Source organism: Mustela putorius, unplaced genomic scaffold (genome assembly GCF_011764305.1).
Source record: "Mustela putorius furo isolate JIRA1106 unplaced genomic scaffold, ASM1176430v1.1 tig00000508_pilon_pilon_pilon, whole genome shotgun sequence".
NCBI lineage: Eukaryota > Metazoa > Chordata > Mammalia > Carnivora > Mustelidae > Mustela > Mustela putorius.
This window is the reverse complement of record NW_025421402.1, coordinates 3,532,454-3,553,888: the sequence shown is the minus strand read 5'-3', so window position 1 is coordinate 3,553,888 and position 21,435 is coordinate 3,532,454. Positions and strand designations below refer to the sequence as shown.

General features: G+C 49.4%; 1 protein-coding gene across 1 annotated transcript; it reads left to right on the top strand.

The window, feature by feature from the left end:
• The first annotated feature begins 18,946 nt into the window (after positions 1-18,946).
• On the top strand, positions 18,947-21,175 carry MYOG (myogenin). Its single transcript, XM_004756336.3, has 3 exons — positions 18,947-19,499; positions 20,254-20,335; positions 20,921-21,175. Exons 1-3 carry the CDS (start codon positions 18,966-18,968, stop codon positions 21,040-21,042), a joined length of 738 nt encoding a protein of 245 aa, XP_004756393.1. The 5' UTR covers positions 18,947-18,965; the 3' UTR covers positions 21,043-21,175.
• Positions 21,176-21,435: the final 260 nt, after the last annotated feature.

Genomic DNA, 21,435 nt, shown 5'->3' with positions numbered 1-21,435 from the left:
AATCAGATGAAAATTAAAATCACTCTCCCAAAAAGGCAGAAAAATGTGTAAGACATATAGTATATAGTTAAAATCCTGACATATGTGTAATTGGTGCGCCAGAAGAAAAGAAAGATAGGATAGATGCAGTATTTGAAGAGATACTTTAAATATAAGCAATCTGGGGTGCCTGGGTGGCTCAATCAATTAAGCATCTGCCTTCGGCTCAGGTCATAATCTTGAGGTCTTGAGATCGAGCCCCAAATCAGGCTCCCTGCTCAGCGGTCTGCTTGTCCTTCTCCCTCTGCTCCTCCCCCCAGCTTATGCTCTTTCTCTCTGTCTCTCTCCCCTCCCCCAGCCAAATAAATTTTTTAGCATCTTAAAAATAAATAAATAAATATAAGTATGTCAAATCCTAGAACATTCCAAAATGGTAGAGGAAGTGGGTGGGGGGATGAGTGAAATAGGTGAAGGGGATTAAGAGCACACTTGCCGTGAGGAGAACAGTGTAATATATAGAATTGTCGAATCACTATATTGTCCACCTGAAACTAATATAACACTGTACGTTAACTATACTTGAATAAAACACACACAGACACACACACACACAGAGGGGAGAAAGAGAAATGAAGAAAACAACAACAATAGATCCATAGACTAAGAATATCCATACCCCTCCCCTGAAGAAAAAGAAAAAAAAAATACATCATAGTAAAATTGGAGGAAACAAAAACAAAGAGAAAGTCTTAAAAATAGGCAAAATAAAGACACATTGTTGCAAAAGACCTCATACAGTTAGCAAACTCCTCAACAGAAACAATGACAGCCAGGAGACAATGGAGTAAACCTTTAAAGTGCTAAAAAGAAATAATTGCAGATTTAGAATTTATCAACTGCAAACACAACTTTGGAGTGACATCAGCAAGATGGCAGAGTAGGGGACATCAGGCTTTGTTCCCCCACAAAAAACAACAGACAGTTACCCACTAACAAAAATGATCCCCGGAGGGCTCAGTCGTCCATTTAAGAACCTGCAGCAAACCACAGAGCAAAAACAGAAAATACCCACAAAGAAAGACTGCTAGGGACACTGCCTTACCTGAATGTCTGAAGATGGCCAGGAATAAAGAAGCAGCATAGGGACTATCTGTATCAGTCACATGGTAGTGCCATCAAGGTCCCCGGTGGCCTGCTCTGTGGGGACACCAGCAGCTTTTGTCACTGGGGACACCAACAGCCTCACACTGTATACAAAACTCAGTTCAGACATAGAGACCCAGATGTGAAAGGTAAAAAAAAAAAAAAAAAAAAACCACTTCTGGAAGAAAACAGAAAAAGGTATCTTCTTGACCTTCTCCTAGGCACAGATTTCCTAGGCAGGAACAAAAATGCTTAACTTTAAAGGAAAAGAAGCAGAAGGACATCTTAAGACTGAAAAGGAAACCGGAGTGGGAGACGTTATCTGTCATACTTCTCTCTGACAAATGACTACCATCAAGAATATGAGGGATACCTAGGTGGTTCCTTTGGTTCAGTGTCTGACTCTTGTACTCCACTCAGGTCTCAATCTTGGGGATTGTGAATTCAAGCCCCACGTTGGGCTCTGTGATGGGCATGGAGCTTGACTAAAAAAAAAAAAAAAAAAAAAAAAAAAAAAGAATATGAGGAACTCCTACAATCAATAAGAAAATGATAAACAATCTCATAGAAAAATGGGCAAATACTTGAACAGGAATTTCACAGATGAAGAAATATAAATGACCAGTAAATATCTGAAAAAATATTCAACCTTATTCGTCATCAGGGATATGCAAATGTTAACCACAAGAGATGCCATTTTATTTTTTTTAAAAGATTTTATTTATTTATTTGAGAGAGAGAGAGAGAGACAGTACAAACGGGGTGGGGGGTGAGTGGAAGGGCAGCGGGAGAAGGGGTAAGCAGACTGCCCACTGAGCGGAGCCAATCCCGGGACTCTACGATCATGACCTGAGCCCAAGGCAGACACTGAACTGACTGAGCCACCCAGACGCCCCAAGAGATACCATTTTAGTCCCTCCCAATAAACAAATTTTAAGTTTGACAGTATCACTGTTAGTGGAAGTGTAAATGGGTGCAGTCACCTTAGGAAACAGATTTTACATAGCTAACGGAGTTAGGATGTCTTTACTCTGTGAGGCAATAATGTCACTGCTCTGTGTGTACCCTAGAGCTGCCCTTCCACGCAGAACACCTGTGGCAGTATACTATCCAGTACTCCCAAACTGGGAGGAGGGATCCCTTTCCATCAGCCATAGAATTGAGAAGTTGTGGTATATTCACGCAATGGAATCCTGCACTATAATGAAAGGAAAAGTGAAGGGCCATGCAACGCGCCACAGATGAAGGAAGCCGGTCTCCAGAGAAGATGTGTCCTTTGATTCCTGTAATAAAATATTCACAAACATATGAAATCAAGTCATATCTCATTTGGGGGTAGAAATGTGATAAAACGGTGAGGAAAAGCAAGGAAATCATAAGCACAGAATTAATGATGAGGGTTCCTTCAGCTCCGCGGGAAGGGGACGGATAAGTTGAGGGAGCCATTCAGAGGCAATGCTGTCACATCCTGTTCCTTCAAATAGACTGCAGGACTGTGAGTGTTTGTTGAGTTTTTATTGTTAAACATCAGAACTTATAAATATTACTTTCTATTTGGTAAAATTTGATACATTTAACACTTTACATATCTCACATCCTTATGGATTTCTTTTTTTTTTTTAAAGATTTTATTTATTTATTTGACAGAGAGAGATCATGAGTAGACAGAGAGGCAGGCAGAGAGAGAGAGAGGAGGAAGCAGGCTCCCGCTGAGCAGAGAGCCTGATGCGGGACTCGATCCCAGGACCCCGAGATCATGACCTGAGCTGAAGGCAGCAGCCTAACCCACTGAGCCACCCAGGCGCCCTCCTTATGGATTTCTGAGCAACTGGCTTATGGTGGGAGAAACATGGCTGCCCCCAACCCAGGGTTCAGCTAAGAAGCAGACCATAGTCGCTGACGTCATCTCCTAAACAGGAAGGCCTGCTGAAATGCTCTTCCTGAGAAGAGGGAGTGCTTATGGAGTACCTCAGTCAGCTCGGGCTGCCATAATAAAATACCACAGACAGGAGGGCTTATGCAAGAGAAATTTATTGTCTCACTGTTGTGGAGGCTGGGAATCCAAGTCATGCCGCCATGATCAGGGTCTGGTGTGGGCCTCCTTCCTGGCTGGCAAACAGCCGCCTTCGCGCTCTGCTCCCACGGCCTTTCCTTAGTGGGTACAAACGGAGAGAGGGCAAGCTCTCTGCTGTCAGCTCTCTGCTGTGTCTTCTTAAAAGGGCACTAATCCCATTATGAGGGCTCCACCCTCATGACCTCATCCAACCCTAATTATTTCCCAAAGACTCCATCTCCAAATACCATTGCACTGGGTGTGAGGGCTTCAACCTCTGAATTTGGGGGGACGTACGAACATTCAGTCCATAATATATAGCCACCAGATCAGCCAGTTGTTCTATTTGGGTCATATATATGATACCTAATCATTGCAGGCTGAGAGGGGCCGAGGCACACAGGACTCCTATGTGTTTTAGGAGCAGGAAAGAGAACAAAGAAAGGGCCTGGGGACTCTCACCTTATCACCCCAACAAGGTTAAGGGTTTGCTTAGCTCTGAGGACTCTGAGAGCTAGTGCTCCCGAGCCCCTCTGCTGTGGGGTGGTGGGGGCACGTACCCCACAGGCTGGCAGGTTTTCTGTGCACATTCCATCCACCGTGTAGCTGCTGACCCTGACGGGCCGTGGGTTAAGAGAGGGAGCACAGTGCTTCTGTGCAATTTCTTTAAATGGGCATTTCCTTCCAAAAGAACCATTCCCCAGAGAGTTCCTCGACATCTGCAATGATGGAGAGTCCACACGCAGGCTTGGGAAGAGTTTCAAATTCTAAAGCAGAAAAAATAAAAATCCTGCCAGAAACAGAAGAAGATGGGTAAGGATGGAGACAGGGATCTAGGAAGCTTCTGCTTTTGGGCTCAGTATTGGGGTTTCAGAGAACAGATGGCTGGGGGTTATTTATAACTCGCAACAGGCAGAGCTGAGATCCGTGAAATGCCACCGGCTTGTTTGACAATGGTTGGGGCCAGGGTAGGGACTGAAACCTCCCCAAGGACTCCTAGAATGCTAGTCGTGTGTGTGTGTGTGTGTGTGTGTGTGTGTGACAGGGAGAAAGGGGTACCATCAAGAAGTTTATGGAACCCCAGCCCCTTCTCCCAGCTAGGTGGAAAATCCCCCAGAAAAGCACAGAATAATGATGGTCCCACTAACAATAATAAACGGTAACTAACGCATTATCAGCCGACTGGGTGCCAGGCACCAAGCTAAGTGTGTTATTATGCCCATTTTCCAAATGAGAAAGCTGAGGCTCGGTGACGGTAAGTAACAGACCTAAGGCTTCGCAGCTCTAAGCGATGAAGCTCTCTGTCTGGCATCCTGGCTTGTGCAGGAGAGAAGAAAGGTCAAGGGTCTGGATACCTTCCACAGTCACATCAGCCCTTAGCCACCTGAAAAGGCAAGACCACAAGGGATTGAAATCTGGACCAGGAGCTTTGGTGAGGGTGGAAGGGGACAGTGAGCTGCCAGAGCTGGGGGAGGTACCGATGGGGGGCTCTGAACGATGTGTGTGTACACGTGTGTGTACACGCATGCGTGCATGGTGTGTAGGTACACCCAGGTGATCACTCAACTGGAGACAACGTGATTCGACATAGAAGACTTTACATGTATACTAAGTGAAAGTTTCCGGGTTCTGGAAGACAAGGCAGGCAGGCTGCTGAAGTCCAATATGGCTTACCCCACCCTGCCATCTGTCCCCTTAGGCAAGTCACTTCCTCCTCTCTACTTCTCAGTTTTTCCTCTTTAAAATGAGACAGTTGGTCTGAGATTCTTCCCAGCTCTGAACATCTATGCAGCTATGGTTTCACTGGAGTTAGCAAGTGTGGGGGAGGGGGAGGGTTAGGGTGGTCAGAGGTGAGAAGTCAAGCTTCTGGCTACCAACCTCCATGGCCAAGAACCAACCCTGCCCGAGGACAGCCAGCAAGAGCAAAGCAAAAGGAAGAAAAGTCAGAAAGCTTGTCTCCATCAGCTCCATGTGGCAGGGAACGAGGCACCATGAGCATCGCCGATCATGCCAACACCCACTCCCAGGGATGCAGGCACTGGTGCCAGGTGTGCCCGCCAATGGGTGGATGGCGTATTCCTAAATTCATGACTCTGGGAGCGAGGCTGTCTGTCTCAGAATAAGCAAATCCCCAGGCAGCTCGAAGCAGCTCACCATTTCTGCAGCAGCCCTTTTGAAGGTCAACGCGCCCGACCTGCTGTCTCAACCTGTTTACAATTCTCTGCCCCTCTGCACAACATCTTCACTTTTCCCACTTTTCCCACCGGCACCCAAAGAGCCAGGAACCCACCCCAGGTCACAGAGCGTGAAGTCTCTGACATTCAGGTCAGCCCAGAGAAGGAAAAATGGCCCAAACTCTCAGTCTGTGCTGAAGAAGGGACTTGCTTTGATGACGGGGGCTCCATTGTTTAGCTCAGCTAATCAGTAAGTATGTAGTGAACGTCTACACGTGCACTTGCCGAATGCCTACTGTATACCCACTGTAAAGGAGAGTTGCTCACCACGATCACCGAAGGCTGGAGTCTGAGGTAGTAGACATTCATGGAGGAGACCGTCCACCAAATCTGGAGTCAGCCAGGCTGGGTTCTAATCCTGCCTCCACCTTCTATCAGTACTGTTAACAAATATCTTAACCATGACTCCCGGTCTGAAAATTGAGGTAATAATACTTACTTCAGAGAATTATCGTAGGGACAAATAGTTCGTGTGTATAAAGCGTTTATCACCGTGCCTGGTAAACAGGAAAGTCCTAAATGGTGAGGTACTTGTTGATGATGACCTAGCAATGAAGTCACATTGTCCCCCTGAGTCAGTCCTGCTCTGGCCCGGGGTACTTTCCCTGACCAGCCCATGCCCACCAGGCGACACGAGATGGAGAAGGCAGCTGGGGAATTTAAGAAAACATTGCTCCTCACCCCTGGGCCAAGAAGTGTGGGCGCTCACTAGCCAACAAAGGAAACAGTCTCTTTCAAAAATCTGGTTACAGCCAAGAAAGATGAGAAAGAGGCAACTGGGGACTTGGGAAGCCAGACACAATGTTGGGAAAGCAGCCCTATTGAAAGACAGGGGTGGGGAATGCAGGCCAGTTGGGGGAGGGCAGGTGCATGAGTTCCTGTCCCAGTCCGAGCCCCTGACCCACTTCCCAGGGCCTCCACTTCCCCAGCTATAAATGCAGAAAAGCAAGGCATAGGCTGAGGGGAGCCATGGCTAGAGACCTGAAGTCAGGGCTCCGTGACCACTGTGGGGGAGCCAAGAAGGGCATGGCACGTGTGAGTTAGTGAACTCCATCAGTGGTCTGAGGGTGCAACGCTTGGCACTTTAGGAATGAAAACAGCCTACAGAGGAGAAGTCCCTGGGCCTGGGAAGCAAGCCCACCCAACCCCACCCCTACCACCAGGAGGCCATCTGCTTTCAGACACAGAAAAGCAAATGGGTCCTGCCTTGGGCTGGCCCAAGCCCCCACAGAGAAGGGAATGCAGACAGGCAGTATGGCTCAGGAAGAACACTCCAGGGCCGGAGGGCAGAACGCAGTGTTCCCACAGCCCGCTATTCGGGGAACGCAGCAGATGTATCTGCCCCAACTCCAGGGAAACATTTGGCTTCTTGTCTCACACCAACTCACTGAAGAGGATTGTGAGGATGGGCCTGGGGATAGACAAACAGAAGAGAAGGTCAGAGAAGAGCAAGGCAGCCCAGCCAGGAAGCCAAGCACCGATTTCTTGAGATCCTTCTAGAGGGCTCGAGCAGGGGGTGACAAAAATGCCAAAGCTGGAAGGAACCTTCCAGAACACTGAATCCAATCCCCTGTTTGAAAGATCAGGAAACTGAGGTCGCTAGAGAAGTCAGCATAGGACAGTGGAAAGAAACTCTGGAGTCAGAGATGGGAACTCATCATTTATAAGCTGCGTGATTTGATTCAGCTTCCTTAATTTCTCTGAGTCTCAGGTTTCCCCTTGTAAAACGGGGACTCTGTCTTCACTCCACATACTTGTGAGGAATGAGTGAGGTAATGTACTAGGACCAGTTAGCACTGTGGCCAGAACAAGGTAGAGACACAGCAAATATCAGCTTCCATTTCTCAAGGCCATGGAGGAGTTAGCTGCAGAGCTAGGAATCAAATACAGATGTCCTGACTCTCAACCCAGTGAAACACCATATTCCTATCTCAGCTACAGAAAAGAGTCAAAGACAAGACATGCTTACGATGTGCCCCGAAGGGGGGAGGGTGAAGTGATGTTAGAAGGGATTTTCTCATGGCCGAAGCATGGGAATGCATTACCAAGGGTTCCATTTTGGGAGCTCATTTAAGTGTGTGCCTTGCATGGATTAAAGGCTGGGAGTGAGCTAAATGTCATCTCAATGACCTGTTCAGCCCACAGATGTTAGAATTCAGCTTACCAGAAGCATAGCTGGTTACACCACTCCCCAAGCCTTGCCCCCAAAGAAAGGAACAAATACTCATTCATTCATTCAAAAAACATTTATTGAGTATATGATGGGCCGGAAGAAACAGGTTTTCTAAAGAGCATTTCGTCTGTGATTAAAACAGTTTCCAAGATATTAAATGAATAAAAGGTCGCACAACTAGCAAGCAGCAAAGCCGGATTCAGTGTCATCTCAGGCCGTTCTTTACCACATGCCATTCACACCTCCCGTCTTCTGATGGAGAGAGAGGAATAAGGTTGTGCCGAGGGTTGATGACCTCAGTGGTGGACGTGGACAGAAGGTCTTGGGACAACTCCTGGTTGGCCCCTTCCTGAGGACAGAGGTAGCCCTTGGGAGCTATCTTGTGACATCATTCCAAGAGTTGCCCTACTCTCTCTGGGGGCCACCCTGCCCTGGGTAGGAATCTGTCTACATGGTTCCCTCAACAGGACCCCTTCATGCACCATCCTTACCTCCTGGGAGCTCCCCTAGGCCTGCCACATTCACGTCCCTGTCCTGAGAACAGAGGGGCAGGCAAAGAAGGGTCTGTGGACACAGACACAGTTCCTATTTAATGGTAGAGACACATGTTGTGTCCTTGGGGAGTCCTCTGCTCATTAGGGAAGATGGAGCTCCTCTCCCCAGAGGGCTCCCAAGATGATAGAGTGATAGAAAAAAACACTACGGCTGCTCTCAGGTAGCTCCCAGTCCAATGGAGGAGACAAGGACAGAAGGCAGGTTCAATAAAAATAATGAAGCTAAGTTAATTGAGTAGACACTAAGTGCCAAGTGCTTTATGAATATGAACCCATTTAATCTATACAAAAATTCCATGAAAAGGTCCTATTTTTATCCTTATTAAAAGAATTAATAAGTAGAGGCACAGAGAGGTCAAGTCATTTATATAAGGTCACAAAGCTCAAAAGTGACAATGCCAGGACTATAAGCCAGGCAGTCTGGCTCAAGGGTCTCTCAAGTAAAAGACCAAGAAAAAATAAGCCACTGAGCAGTGCTGGACAGTCTGAGGATACTTTGATTACCGTGGATTCCAGGCGACTAGACACAGTGGGTCTGGTCTGAGAAAGCTATCTGAGGAGCAGTGTCTGAGAGCTTGCTTGGAACGGAAGACCCGGGGATAAGGTTCCAGAAAGGTCTGAAGCAGAGAGCAGGCTCACTGAGATCAGGATGGGGGAACCAGGCTGGGGGAGCCAAGATGGGGGCAGTAAAAGTAGGATCCCTGGAGGAGAAAGATCAAGAGCACTTGGAAAGAGATTGGATGGAGCATCTGCACAAGGCCAGTGAGCCTGCCATGGAGAGAGCTGGCTGGGGACGGGAGCCCCAGAGCTGAGAGGAATTTTTGGGTGGGGAAGAGCACGAAGAAACCTCCATTGTGAAACTTTCCATAGGGAATGTTCTTGAGCACTGAGCCTGGAGGTGACTCTGGGGATGGGCAGCTGAAGAGGAGGCAAGCAGCCTGTCAACAGCTCAGCCACACACTCCTCCATCCCAGGCCGAACAGGGCTCTCCCAGCACAGAGGTCTCTGGGGCATCCATTTCAAATGGGTGCCCGTCTCTAACTAGTTGAGTGTTGAACAACATAACTGAGTGCAAGCTGGGCTTTGGCATGAGACGATCTCAGTTTCTGGCCCTGGCTTTACCATTTACCAGCTGCCTACCCTCTCTGGGCTCTGGATCCTCATTGGCAAAATGGTGACAAGAGTAATGATCTCATGGGGATTATTGTGAGAATTAAATAAGACACAATTTATCTAGCAGCACAGGACTTGGCAGAAAGGGCTCAATAAGTAATGACTCAAGGGTTCTCTAAAAGTTTAATTTCCAAATATTGGGGGATTTTCGAGAAACTTCTGTAATTGGTTTCCAATTTAGCCACTGCAGTCAGAGCATATGCTATTTATTGTGGTATTTTTAAATCTATTGAGACTTTCAGTGGCCCAGCATATGACCTACCCTGGTCAGTGTTCCGTATGCCACTTACTGTTACAAACGTCAGTTGGCAAATCGATGGAATGAATGAAAACTTCTATCTCCATATTAATTTTACCTACTTGTTCTGTGAATTACTGAGAAAGGATCTTTGATATCTCTAATGAGGGCACCTGGGTGGCTCATCGGTTAACTACCCAATGCTTGATTTGAGCTCAGGTCTTGATCTCAGAGTTGTAAGTTTGGGCCACAAGCTGGGCTCCACGATGGACATGGAGCCTACTTTAAAAATAAAATGTTTTTTAAAATGAAATTTCTAACTGAAATTTGGGGTTTATCTAGTATTTCTTTCAGTTTTGTCATTTTTTGCTTCGTCTATTTTGAAGGTCTATTATTAGGTACATAGACATTCAAAAATTAATATGTCTTATTGATGCATTATTGACCCCTTCATCATGTAATGTTTCTCATTATCCCTAGCAATGTTGCTTGTCAGAAATCTGATTTTCCTGATACTAATACAGGCACTCCATATTTCTTTTTCAATTTTTTGAGATTTTTTACTTTAAGTAGTCTCTACACCCAACATGGGGCTCCAATTCACAACCCCAAGATCAAGGGTCACACGCTCCACTGACTGAGCCAGACAAGCATCCCAACATTTCTTGATCAGTGTTCCCATGGTATATATTTTTCCATCATTTTACTCTCAATTTATCTGTCTTTACATGTTAAGTTAATTTCATATAGACAGCCTATAGCTGGATATTGCTTTTTATCCAGTCCTACTAATTACATTTAATACAGTTAGAGATAAAGTTGGGGGTAAATCTACCATCTTGCAAATTGTTTTCAATTTGTCCCATCTGCTCTCTATTCCAGTTCATCTCTTTTCCTGTCTTCTTCTAGATTAACTGAATATTTTTTTAATATTCCCATGTATCTCTATTATTGGTTTATTAGCTATAGGTCTACAATTTATTTTTTAGAAGCTCCTCGAGTGTTAACAATATGCATCTTTAACTTCTCACAGTCTAGCCTCGAATAATACTATACTACTTCACGTATAATTTAGAAACCTTAAAACAGTATAATTCTATTTCCCACCTCCCATTCTCTGTGCTACTGTTCTCATAATTCTATTCTTACATTATATATCCTATAGTACATGGTTACTATTTCTGTCTTAAATAGACAACTATCTTTTAAAGAAATTTTTAAATTTCTTGGGGGTGGAGTGTCATCCTTTTCATATTACTCACATGCTTAGCACTTCTGATTCTCTTCATTCCTTTCTGAAGATTCAAGTTTCCATCTTGTATCATCTTCCTTCTGCCTAAAGAGCTCCCTTTAACCCTTATTAGAGTGACTATCTCCTAGTGATAAATTCTGCCAGCTAGTCTCTGTCTGAAAAAGTCTTTACTTCACTTTCATTCTTGAGAGATATTTTTATTGGGCATAGAAGACTTGGTTTATAGTTTTTTCTTTCCTTAGCACTTTAAAGATGTTGTTCTGTTGTCTTCTGGCCTTTGTAGTATCTGATGCTAAGTCAATACTTTTTAAAAACTTGATTCTCTTATTTATAGTGTGCCTCTTTTTCTCTGATTGCTTTTAAAATTTTCTCTTTACCACTGGTTTTTGGAAATTTGATTATGATGTGTGTTGGTGTAGATATCTTTGTGTTTATGATTTTGGGGGATAAATGATTTTGATTTATGAGTTTATAGTCTTCATCCAATTTGGAAAATTTACAGCCATTATTTCTTTCAACATTTTTCTGCCCCTTTCTGGGACTTTAATTACCTGTATGTTAGTCTCCTGGATACTGTCCCATGGATCAGTGCAATTTTTTTTTTATATATTATTTTTCTCTGTGTTTCATTTTGGATATTTCTATTGCTTTGTATTCAGATTCAGTGAACTTTTTTCTGCAACATCTAATTTGCTATTAATATGGAATGTATTGAAGGTTTGTGTTCTCTCCAATATTCAAATGTCAAAGCCCTTTGTGTGATGTATTTGGAGATGGGGCTTTGGAGAGGTAATTAGGTCATGAAGGTGAGTGCATTGTCTGATGGGATTAGTAACCCTTATAAGAAGAAACACCAGGAGGCTTGATATCTCTCTGTATGTACACACATGCCCTGAAGAAAGACCATGTGAGCACACAGCAAGAAGGCAGCCATTTGCAAACTGGAAGAGAGCTCTCACCAGAACCCGACCATGCTGGCACCCTGACCTCAGACTTTCTGCCTCTAGAACTGTGAGAAAATAAATTTCTGCTGTTTAAGCCATCCTGTCTATGGTATTTTAGTATGGCAACAAAAGCAGACTAATATATAATCTTATCCTGTGAAATTGTAATTCCTTTTTGTATCTTCTAATTCTCTCTTATGTTCATGTTTCTCTTTAAATCCTTAAACATACTGAGCATATTTATAATAGCTCTTTTAATGGCCCTGCCTGCTAATTCTATCCTCCTTAGTATTTCTTTAAAAAAAAAGAAGAAGAAGAAGAAGATTTATTTACTTATTTGAGAGAGAGAGCACCTAAGCACACACACAGTGCTTATGAGAGGCAAAGGGAGGGAATCTTCAAGCAGACACCGCGCTGAGTGAGGAGCCCAACCTGGGGCTCCATCCCACGACCCTGATCATGACCTGAGCCAAAATCAGGAGTCGGACACTCCACTGACTGAGCCACCCCTGTGCCCCCCTATCTTCCCTATCATTTTTTTAAAGATTTTATTTATTTATGTGACAGACAGAGATCACAAGTAGGCAGAGAGGCAGGCAGAGACAGAGAGAGGGGGGAAACAGGCTCCCTGATGAGCAGAGAGCCATATGCGGGACTCTATCCCAAGATCCTGAGACCATGACCCAAGCCGAAGGCAGAGGCTTTAACCCACTGAGCCACCCAGGCACCCCTTCCCTATCATTTCTTAATCCATTTCAATTGACTCGTTTTTCTCTGCAGGTCACATTGAAACAAAACCTTTAGAGAAGATAAGGGCTGATGGGATCGAGGGCACAGGGAGAGTTCCCAAGTTTCTGCAGTTAACAGGTGGCCAAACTATTTGCTGTTGGCAGGGAAAACAAAAGTCATCACTTCCATCTTAAAGACAGAAAAAGAAAGCCCAGGGCAAGAAAGGGACTTGCCTCAAACCACACAGCTTGGGACTTGGCAGAAGAGATCCTATCCCCCACAGCCGGCCACCTGACTTTCTATCCCAGAAGGCTCCCTTTGTCTCAGTCTAGAGGCTGGGCCACTCCTGCAGAAACCGAGGAAAAGCTGGAGGTCTGAGTTCCACAGAGGGGAATGCAGGGAGGGTCTTCCAGCACATTCTGGAAAGGGGTGGCTGTTGGGAGAGGTATTGGGGAGGAGAAGACAGAGCCAGGAGAAAAGCAAAGGCATCTCCACCCAGGCAGCAGCTGCTCCCAAATATGTCACAACTTGTCAAAGAGGCAGAAATAGAAGCTGTCCATGGAGTGGAAGGGGGTGGGGCAGCTCTGAACCCACAGGGAGGGCAGAATGTGGGGGAGTATTAGGGCATTAGAAGGGAAGGGGGCTAGGTGGGGGAGCTCAGTCTGGGGGCAAGTATGACAGATACATGCCAGCCAGTTCGAGGGAGACTGAAATGAGTCCCGAGAACCCTCTGGTTGCCTTTCAGGGAAACTGAGTTTGGGAGTAGAAGTGGAGATGGGAAAAGAACAAAAAAATCCAAGGAAACCTGTCCTCTCTCACCCTACAAGTCCATTCTCCTGGGCCAGGCTCGGTTCAAACCACTATCCAAACAGTCCCACGCTGACCCTATGAGTACTTCCTCCAGACCCACAGGCTGAGTCAGAAAAAGAATGTTACCTCTGAAGGGGCCATTTGAACCATTCAGATCAGCATCTTGATTTACAAACAGGGAAACTGAGAACCCGAGAGGAGAACTGGCAGCAACGTGCCCTGCCTCCTTATCCACGGTTTCTCCTTCCACTTGCCCTTAACTTCCCCACAGTATTTGTCTCCATCCGGAGCTGAAGGCCCAGCTCACACAGGAACATGGAATACTCATAAGAAATCCTCACCCCCATTGTCAAAGGCCCCCAGGTTCACCCAGCGACACACTGTGCTGAAACCCGGTGTGGTTATTTTTAAACCTAGCTCTGTGCTTTGTGTCCACCAATCACCACCCCCAGCCCCCCCCCACCCCGTCCCTGGGGACCCATTCCCTTCCGCCTCCAGGCCCACACCTTCCCCCACCCCAAGGCCAGAGATTCTTGATAAATGAGCCTGGCCCTGAGCTCCAGATTCCAGGCAGGGACGGATTTCCCAGTGGTTATCTGATGCTCAGTCCTCAATGGAAACAATGTGCGGCCTCCGGAGGCCTAGGGCCCCCCCTGCTCCTCACCTCTCAGCTGGGGCGCCCATCTGCCTCTAGACCTCTCCTCCTGTCTCAAGCCCCCAGCCTTCCTTTGGGCTCCCCAGCCTAGTGCCTTTCACTCCCTTCACCTGTCTTCATCTCTCCACGTCTCCCTGACTCTCCATTCCAAGCCTGGGGCCACTCCAGTCCCCTCTCTGACTGCCACCTGGAAATCATGTACTCACATGAAGTATGTTCCTTACCTGTCAGCCTCAGGGAGGGAGAGGAAACACCTGGATTCAGCCCCAAGGCCTAAAATCGGGCCATCCAAGAGCCGACACCCTTCAGACTTCTGATACTGGTGCTCTGTGCACCCTTGGACAAGTCCGATCCAACCTCTGGGCCTCAGTTTCCAGCTTGTAGAAGGAAGAAGGTGAACCAGCTAATCCTTCAGCTACCTCCCAGCTCTGACATTCTATGATTCTGTGATGGGTTCTCACCCTGCCATGAGGCTACTGCTCCCCAAATAATCAAGCTGATTTGTATGCCACATTCATGCATCTAGGTCCTTGAAATGTACATACATTCCTGCCACCCAACCCCCACCCAGTTCTCATCCATAACATCCAGAGACCCAGGCGAAGAAAACAAAAAATGAGGTCTGTTTGGAGAAGCCTGAAGCCCCCACCCTTTCCAGACTCTTCTTTTTGCTTCTCTATTGCCAGGCACTTGAGACTCCAGAATGGAAAACTTGCTTTGATGTTGGCCAAGCAACATGGAAGCCCAGGTCAGCCCACCTGTGAGGTCGGCAGGGACTGGAAGGGGCTAGGAATCAGAGAGTAGAACTAGGAGTGTAGCAGAGGGGGAAGGAAGGATCCGCCAGGCAGGGGAAGGGGATTTCTGGGCATTTGGAAACCCAACCACTCCCATGCAGATGAGATCAGTCCAGCATGCAAACAGACAGAATTGAGTTGAGACAGACAGTGTGGGGGCACAAACAGCTTAGCCCTGGAGCCCCAGCCAGGGATAAGGGCTTCTTCTGGAGGGAGCGGGTTGGATGGAGGAGGCTACGGTCGGGGCAGGGGGCCCTGTGTGCCCAAGCCAGCAGGGGTGGGGATTAGGGCCCGACGCCCTGCTGTCAGGTTAGAGTGATGGATCACCGCTGGTGGCGGAGCACAAAGGCTGTTCTGTGCTTGGCACCAATGTGTTCCCATCCATCAGAGGGCAGCCTGCATGGGGTGGGTGAGTGTGCAGGGGAGGAAGGCCGAGCCCCGAGATGCGGCTGCTCCACAGCTCAGCTATGAAAGAGGAACAAGGTGGGAACCCCCACCAGGGTTTTGAGGTCAGAGATGCCTGGGCCACCCTAGCTTCTCAGTCCTAGGAGGGTCTGTGCCCCCCAGCTGGGCCCTGACATGGTCCTTGGGCCACTTACACGGGGCAGACAGATACAAACACATCTACAGACAGGGATTCACTGAAACCCAGGCACAGAAGACCACCCTAACCTTCCAGCCCTGCCCTCACCTTTGGTTAGAGACAAACATTACACACACAAGACCAAACTCACACCTGAACCTAGGAGTGGCCACTGAGCCTGTTTCCCGCTCCCACCCAGGTGCAGCCCCAGCCCCAGGGAATGACGCAGAGTGGGCTCCTAGGAAACCGGGTTCAGCTGAGAAAGGGGGGTAGTTCATAAACTCTTTCTCTGGATTACCTCATAGCACTTTTCCAAACTACTCTTCCGCCAGCAAACATGGCCCACTCTGGTTAGAGAACTTCGTGTACCCATGTCCCCTACTCCACTGTGACTAGGCTGCAGGCACAAAGACCACATCTTATTCACATCAGTGACCCCAACACGCAGCACAAGGTGTGCGATACATATTTCTTGATTGAAAGAGTGAGTGAGGGGCGCCTGGGTAGCTCAGTGGATTAAAGCCTCTGCCTTCGGCTCAGGTCATGATCCCAGGGTCCTGGGATCGAGCCCCGCATTGGGCTCTCTGCTCAATGAGGAGCCTGCTTCCTCCTTTCTCCTCTCTCTCTGCCTGCCTCTCTGCCTACTTGTGATCTCTGTCTGTCAAATAAATAAATAAGATCTTTAAAAAAAAAAAAAAAAGAAAGAAAGAGTGAGTGAGTAAATAAATACACACCTGGGATAGGGCCAGGTTTTCCCTCCCTGACTCCTGCTCTTCTGGTCCCCTGGAGGCGGTGACAGCCAGGGTAATAGCCTGGGAGAGAGGTCAGGAGTGGAGAGGACAAAGCAAGGAAAGGGTCTGATACTTATTGGGTGTTTCCATGTTCCATGTTCATTACTGCGATGACCATTCCCCTCTCACACATAGGCCTGCACACGCACAACATCCCTCTCCCAGCTGATCCCCACACCCTCTCCTGGTGGAAGCTATCTCCCCTCAACTTAGTGGGTTGCTCCGACCTAAAGCACCTCACTCCTGGATCACCGCTACGGTTTTCTATGGGGTCTCTTTGTCTCAGCTTTCGAATCTGCCCGTGTCCAGTTGGGCCTCCTCCCATCTATACAGACTCGTTGGATCACCTACTTACCGGAACCCCGAGAGCCACACAAACCCTCACCCAGAGCTCCCTTCCCCTCCTCTCTTCTCTTCTAAATCCCACCTGTTCTCCAAGAGCCAGCCCAACACTCTCCTCCTCCTCAAGCCTTCCACAGAGAGCAGACTTTGGTGATTTTGACTTTCCATAAACTCCTGAAACGCTAGTTGGTGAGCCCACTCCTTTGCGATCGATCACGGCCCCCATGTTTCCTGCTGCATTAAAATAGCGCTCTTACATTACAATCTAACATTCACACTTGAGTGTCCATGCTCGCCAAATAGATAGTAAGATCCTGGAAATCAGAACAAGCCCAGCTTTCCTGCTTCCATTTTTAGAGGATGTGAACACACTGTTTAGGGGCAAGGCAGATTGCATCCCAAAAGGACCAAAGGATGCAATTTTTTGGTTTCCATAGTAACTTCCACATCACTTCTTTCCTCAGGGCTCATAGGACTGGGGTGTAAACTGAGGCAAGGTTTTTCTTTTTTCTTTGCTTGGCAGGATGTGTTTTAGAAATAGCACTTCTTCTTCAGCCCAGCTGGTCAAAGCAGAGTCAAAGCAGGGTTTAGAACCCAAAGCACCTCCAGCCCCGACTTCTGTCACATTGGAAAGACCCAGAACCCAGTGAAGACCTCACTGCTTCCCTCAACATGCTTAGGGTTTTTTTTTATTGCCCCACCTCCTCATTTCTGTTCCCTACCCCAAACAGACACCAGCTGGAAAGCCAGCTCCTTCAAGCTCCATGCAGGGCTCACCTCTCCTAAGAAGTCCTCTCTGAGGGGCACCTGGGTGGCTCAGTGGGTTAAAGCCTCTGCCTTCGGATCAGGTCGTGATCCCGGCATCCTGGGATGGAGCCCCGCATCGGGCTCTCTGCTCAGCGGGGAGCCTGCATCCCCCTCTCTCTCTGCCTGCCTCTCTGCCTACTTGTGATCTCTGTCTGTCAAATAAATAAAATTAAAATCTTTAAGAAGTCCTCTCTGAGTCCCCAGCACCATTATTCCACCTCTTATCGTCCTTGTCACCGTTTGGAACTTATAACATCAATCTCAAATATCAAGTGGAGGAGGGACCAGACTTAGTCCACTGGTTCCCAGAGAAGAAAACAGGACCAAAGGATAAAAAAGGGAGCACATCACAGCACAATCCAAAATCCAGAAGGCCTCCCCATGGCCAGAGCTGCACATCAGTGGAACAGGCTGCCTCGTGAGCCACAGCTGGACAATGGCCACCTGTGAGGGGGATTCAGACATCACAGGTTGGCGAGAACTAGTTAACCATCAGGGTCTACTAATGCTAAGGTCCTAGAGGTCAGAGACCCTGCCTGGAGCATCCCTGTAATTCTTCAGCCCTAAGATTGTGCTTGTCCACTGGTCTCTCAGGCGAGCCCACAGTCTTGGGAGGACTGGTCCTCTCAGACCCCAAACCCTCTGCTGAGAGGTAACCACGGACTGAGAAGCCTAAAGATGGAGTAGTCCCTCTTCCCCCTGACATTTGAGACCTACACGTTACGTGTAAAACTAATGGCTTAGATGAGAAGATGCAGAACCACGCCAGGTGGTCGAGGAGAGGCGAGATTCAAAGTGAGTCCAGCGGGCTCTGCTTTCTCCCCCTCCCACCCACCCACACCAAGCAGTCAGGAAAGGCTGGCCATGGGGCAGGAAACAGAGTTGAAGAGGCAACAGGGCAGAGAGATGATCGGGAGGGAGAGAGGGAGGAGACAGAGGGTTTCCTAGATCTTGACCTTGCTCCTCTGGGAAAGGTGGCAAGGGGTAAGCCTGTAAGTCCTCATTCTTGCTCTGCCCCTGACCAGCTGTGCTAAAGGGAAGACTTCTACCGACTCCTGCCAAAAAGATCAAAAAATTCTCCTTGCCTCCACTTCCCTGTTACTGGAGACCTATGAGATACAAGACGTCCAGGCTGCTTTAGAAAGCCAGGAGCTGAAGTCATTTTCCTCTCCAGGTTCCTTCTTACCCCTGGACGTGGAGCCCCCATACACACCCTGAATTCAAAGCGGTCTCGTGCTTCCGTCAGACGGGGGCTGGCTGAGGTGCTATCAGGAGGGGACGGACACCTTGACTTCTTCAGGCCCTTTCCAGCCTGAACCCTGCCCTTCCTTGTTCCCTTCCCCGGCTCTCCCCCACCCCCACCGCACTTCTCCGGGACTGGCAAGGAGAAACCAGGCAGGCCGCCCAGCTAGGAGTAATTGAAAGGAGCAGATGAGAGAATGTGTGTCCTCCCCCACCTCCCCTGCCCCACAGGGGCTGCTGAGAAATGAAAACTAATCAAATTACACCGACGGCCTCCCTCCCCGTGCACAGGAGCCGGCCCAGGCTGGGGCAGGAGGCTGGGTGGGGTGGGGCTGCGGGGAGAGGGAAGAGGAGTCGCATCTAATCCACTGTAAACGTCTTGATGTGCAGCAACAGCTTAGGGGGGGCTCAGGTTTCTGCGGCGTTGGCTATATTTATCTCTGGTTCCATGCCAGCAGGGAGGGTTTAAATGGCACCCAGCAGTTGGCGTGAGGGGCTGCAGGAGCTTGGGGAACAAGTCTTTTCCGACCCCATGGAGCTGTATGAGACCTCCCCCTACTTCTACCAGGAGCCCCACTTCTATGACGGGGAGAACTACCTGCCCGTCCACCTCCAGGCCTTCGAGCCGCCGGGCTACGAGCGGGCCGAGCTCAGCCTGAGCCCCGAAGCGCGAGGGCCCCTCGAGGACAAGGGCCTGGGGACCTCCGAGCACTGCCTGGGCCAGTGCCTGCCTTGGGCGTGCAAGGTGTGTAAGAGGAAGTCGGTGTCGGTGGACCGGCGGCGCGCGGCCACGCTGAGGGAAAAGCGCAGGCTCAAGAAGGTGAACGAGGCCTTCGAGGCTCTGAAAAGGAGCACCTTGCCCAACCCCAGCCAGCGGCTGCCCAAGGTGGAGATCCTGCGCAGTGCCATCCAGTACATCGAGCGCCTGCAGGCCTTGCTCAGCTCCCTCCACCAGGAAGAGCGGGACCTCCGCTACCGGGCTGGCGGCGGGCCCCAGCCAGGGGTAAGTGGCTGTCCCACCCCGGCTGCCCCGGGGGCAGGGGGCACAGGAGACCCTGGACAGCCTCATGACCCTTGGGGGGGGCGGTGCTCAGTCGGAGGGTGGGAGCAGGTGACAGGTGGGATCTTATGGGCCGGTCCCTTCGTCAGAACGGGGCTGTCCAACTGACCTCTGGTGTCCCTTTGTCCTTTCCGGCCAGGCTAAAGGCAGTGGGTAGAAACAGATGTGGAGGGGGGTGGCAGAGGACTGAAGAAGGGGATCCAAAAGCAAGTCCAGAGTCAGCCTGGGTGGGAGCAAGGGTTCATCACGGTGCCTGGGGTTGGGGTCTGAAAGGCACAGCCAAGGACCACTTTGTACCCCCACCCCACGCCATCCTGGGTATGTGGCTGAGTGGAGAGAACACCTACCCAGTGGCTTTCCCAGAGCCCCAGCCGACCCGCACCTGCTTCCTCCATCCTTATCCTAGGGTCAGGAAAACCTGGGACCCCTTTAGGCTGGGTGTCCTGTGAGGATGGACTCACCCCCCTGGATGGAGGCCAGGAAAGGCCTGGAAGCAGGGGCTCTGTGGTCAGGCAGGAGCATGAAAGTTGCTGCCTATGAAGATCCTGAGGCTGGGGGCTGCCCTGGGCTGGAGCGCTCCAGCCTGTGGCCCACTGTCCAACCCCACAATGGGAGCTTTCACCCCGTGGAACTGGACAGAAAGACATCACCAAAAATGGCCCATGCTCTGACCTTGGGCCTTCACCCTGTCTTGCAGGTGCCCAGCGAATGCAGCTCCCACAGCGCCTCCTGCAGTCCAGAGTGGGGCAGCACCTTGGAGTTTGGCCCCAACACAGCAGGTAAGTGAGACCCTCCAAACCTTGGCTCAACCCCATCAGCCTGTCTCTAGGCCCAGTTGTCTGCTCCAGTCCTCTTCCCTTGGTGTCTCCAGGGAACGGCTGAACCCAGGGTCCCAAACGGTGGGCCGGAAGGCCCTATGTCTCCTTGAGATCTTGACCAGCTAAGGACCGGTCTAGGCCCCCATGCCTGGGGCCTGACCTGCTCCATGGAGAGGAGAATGTCCCTGCCTCAGGGGTCCCTGGGAATCGCTGAGTCAGTCCTGCACAACGGGGCCAGCACAAGGCAGTTCCAGTCTCCCAGGAGACGCCGTCCTGGCCCCACCATAGAGTAGCTGCTTTCAAATTCTAACCCAACTAGGGGAGTTCAGAGAGGAGGCATATGTGTTCAGTGTACACACACACACCGATACACACGAGCGGGCGCGGAGCGCTGGGAAAGGCATGGGCTGGGGAGTAGGATTCTTGAGTTTTGCTCACCCATCTGTCCGGGAAAGCCTGCGCCACCCCCAAAGAGCTCAGTCCCTGTCCTGGATCTCGACACCCCCTTCACCACCCAGGTAACATCCTCCCTGCTTCTCCGTACAGATCACCTGCTCACAGCTGATCCTGCCGACGCCCACAACCTGCACTCGCTCACCTCCATTGTGGACAGCATCACAGTGGAAGACGTCTCTGTGGCCTTCCCGGATGAAACCATGCCTAACTGAACCGTCTGCCAGGCCGGGTGTCCGTGGGAGCCCGCACGCTGGCCACAGATGCCACCGCTCCCGCAGCACGGGCTTCCTAAGCCAGGCTGTCCTGATGCCAGAAAGCCAGCCCCGGGGCTGCCGAATGCCAGAATGTCCCCTTCCTCATCCATATAAGGTTAACTCACCACCCAGAGAGGGAACGGCTACTCTCCTGTAGCTGACCCCCTACAGCAAGGAGCATCCTGTTTCCGGGGAGATGAAGCAGGGGACCAGAGTGCCCCTCGTGTGTGCCCCATCTCAGGGGGCAAACTCAGGAGCTTCCCTTTGTTCATAATGCCGCCAATTCCACCCCCTTGAGAGAAGAGGTTTGAGAGCCGGAGACAGTGTCCTGGCCAGCACGAGCTGTGTGCA

Coding starts and splice junctions, on each gene's coding strand:
- MYOG (XM_004756336.3), top strand. CDS start 18,966: ATGGCACCCAGCAGTTGGCGTGAGGGGCTGCAGGAGCTTGGGGAACAA. Junction 19,500..20,253: donor GCGGCGGGCCCCAGCCAGGG/GTAAGTGGCTGT, acceptor CCTGTCTTGCAG/GTGCCCAGCGAATGCAGCTC. Junction 20,336..20,920: donor GTTTGGCCCCAACACAGCAG/GTAAGTGAGACC, acceptor TTCTCCGTACAG/ATCACCTGCTCACAGCTGAT.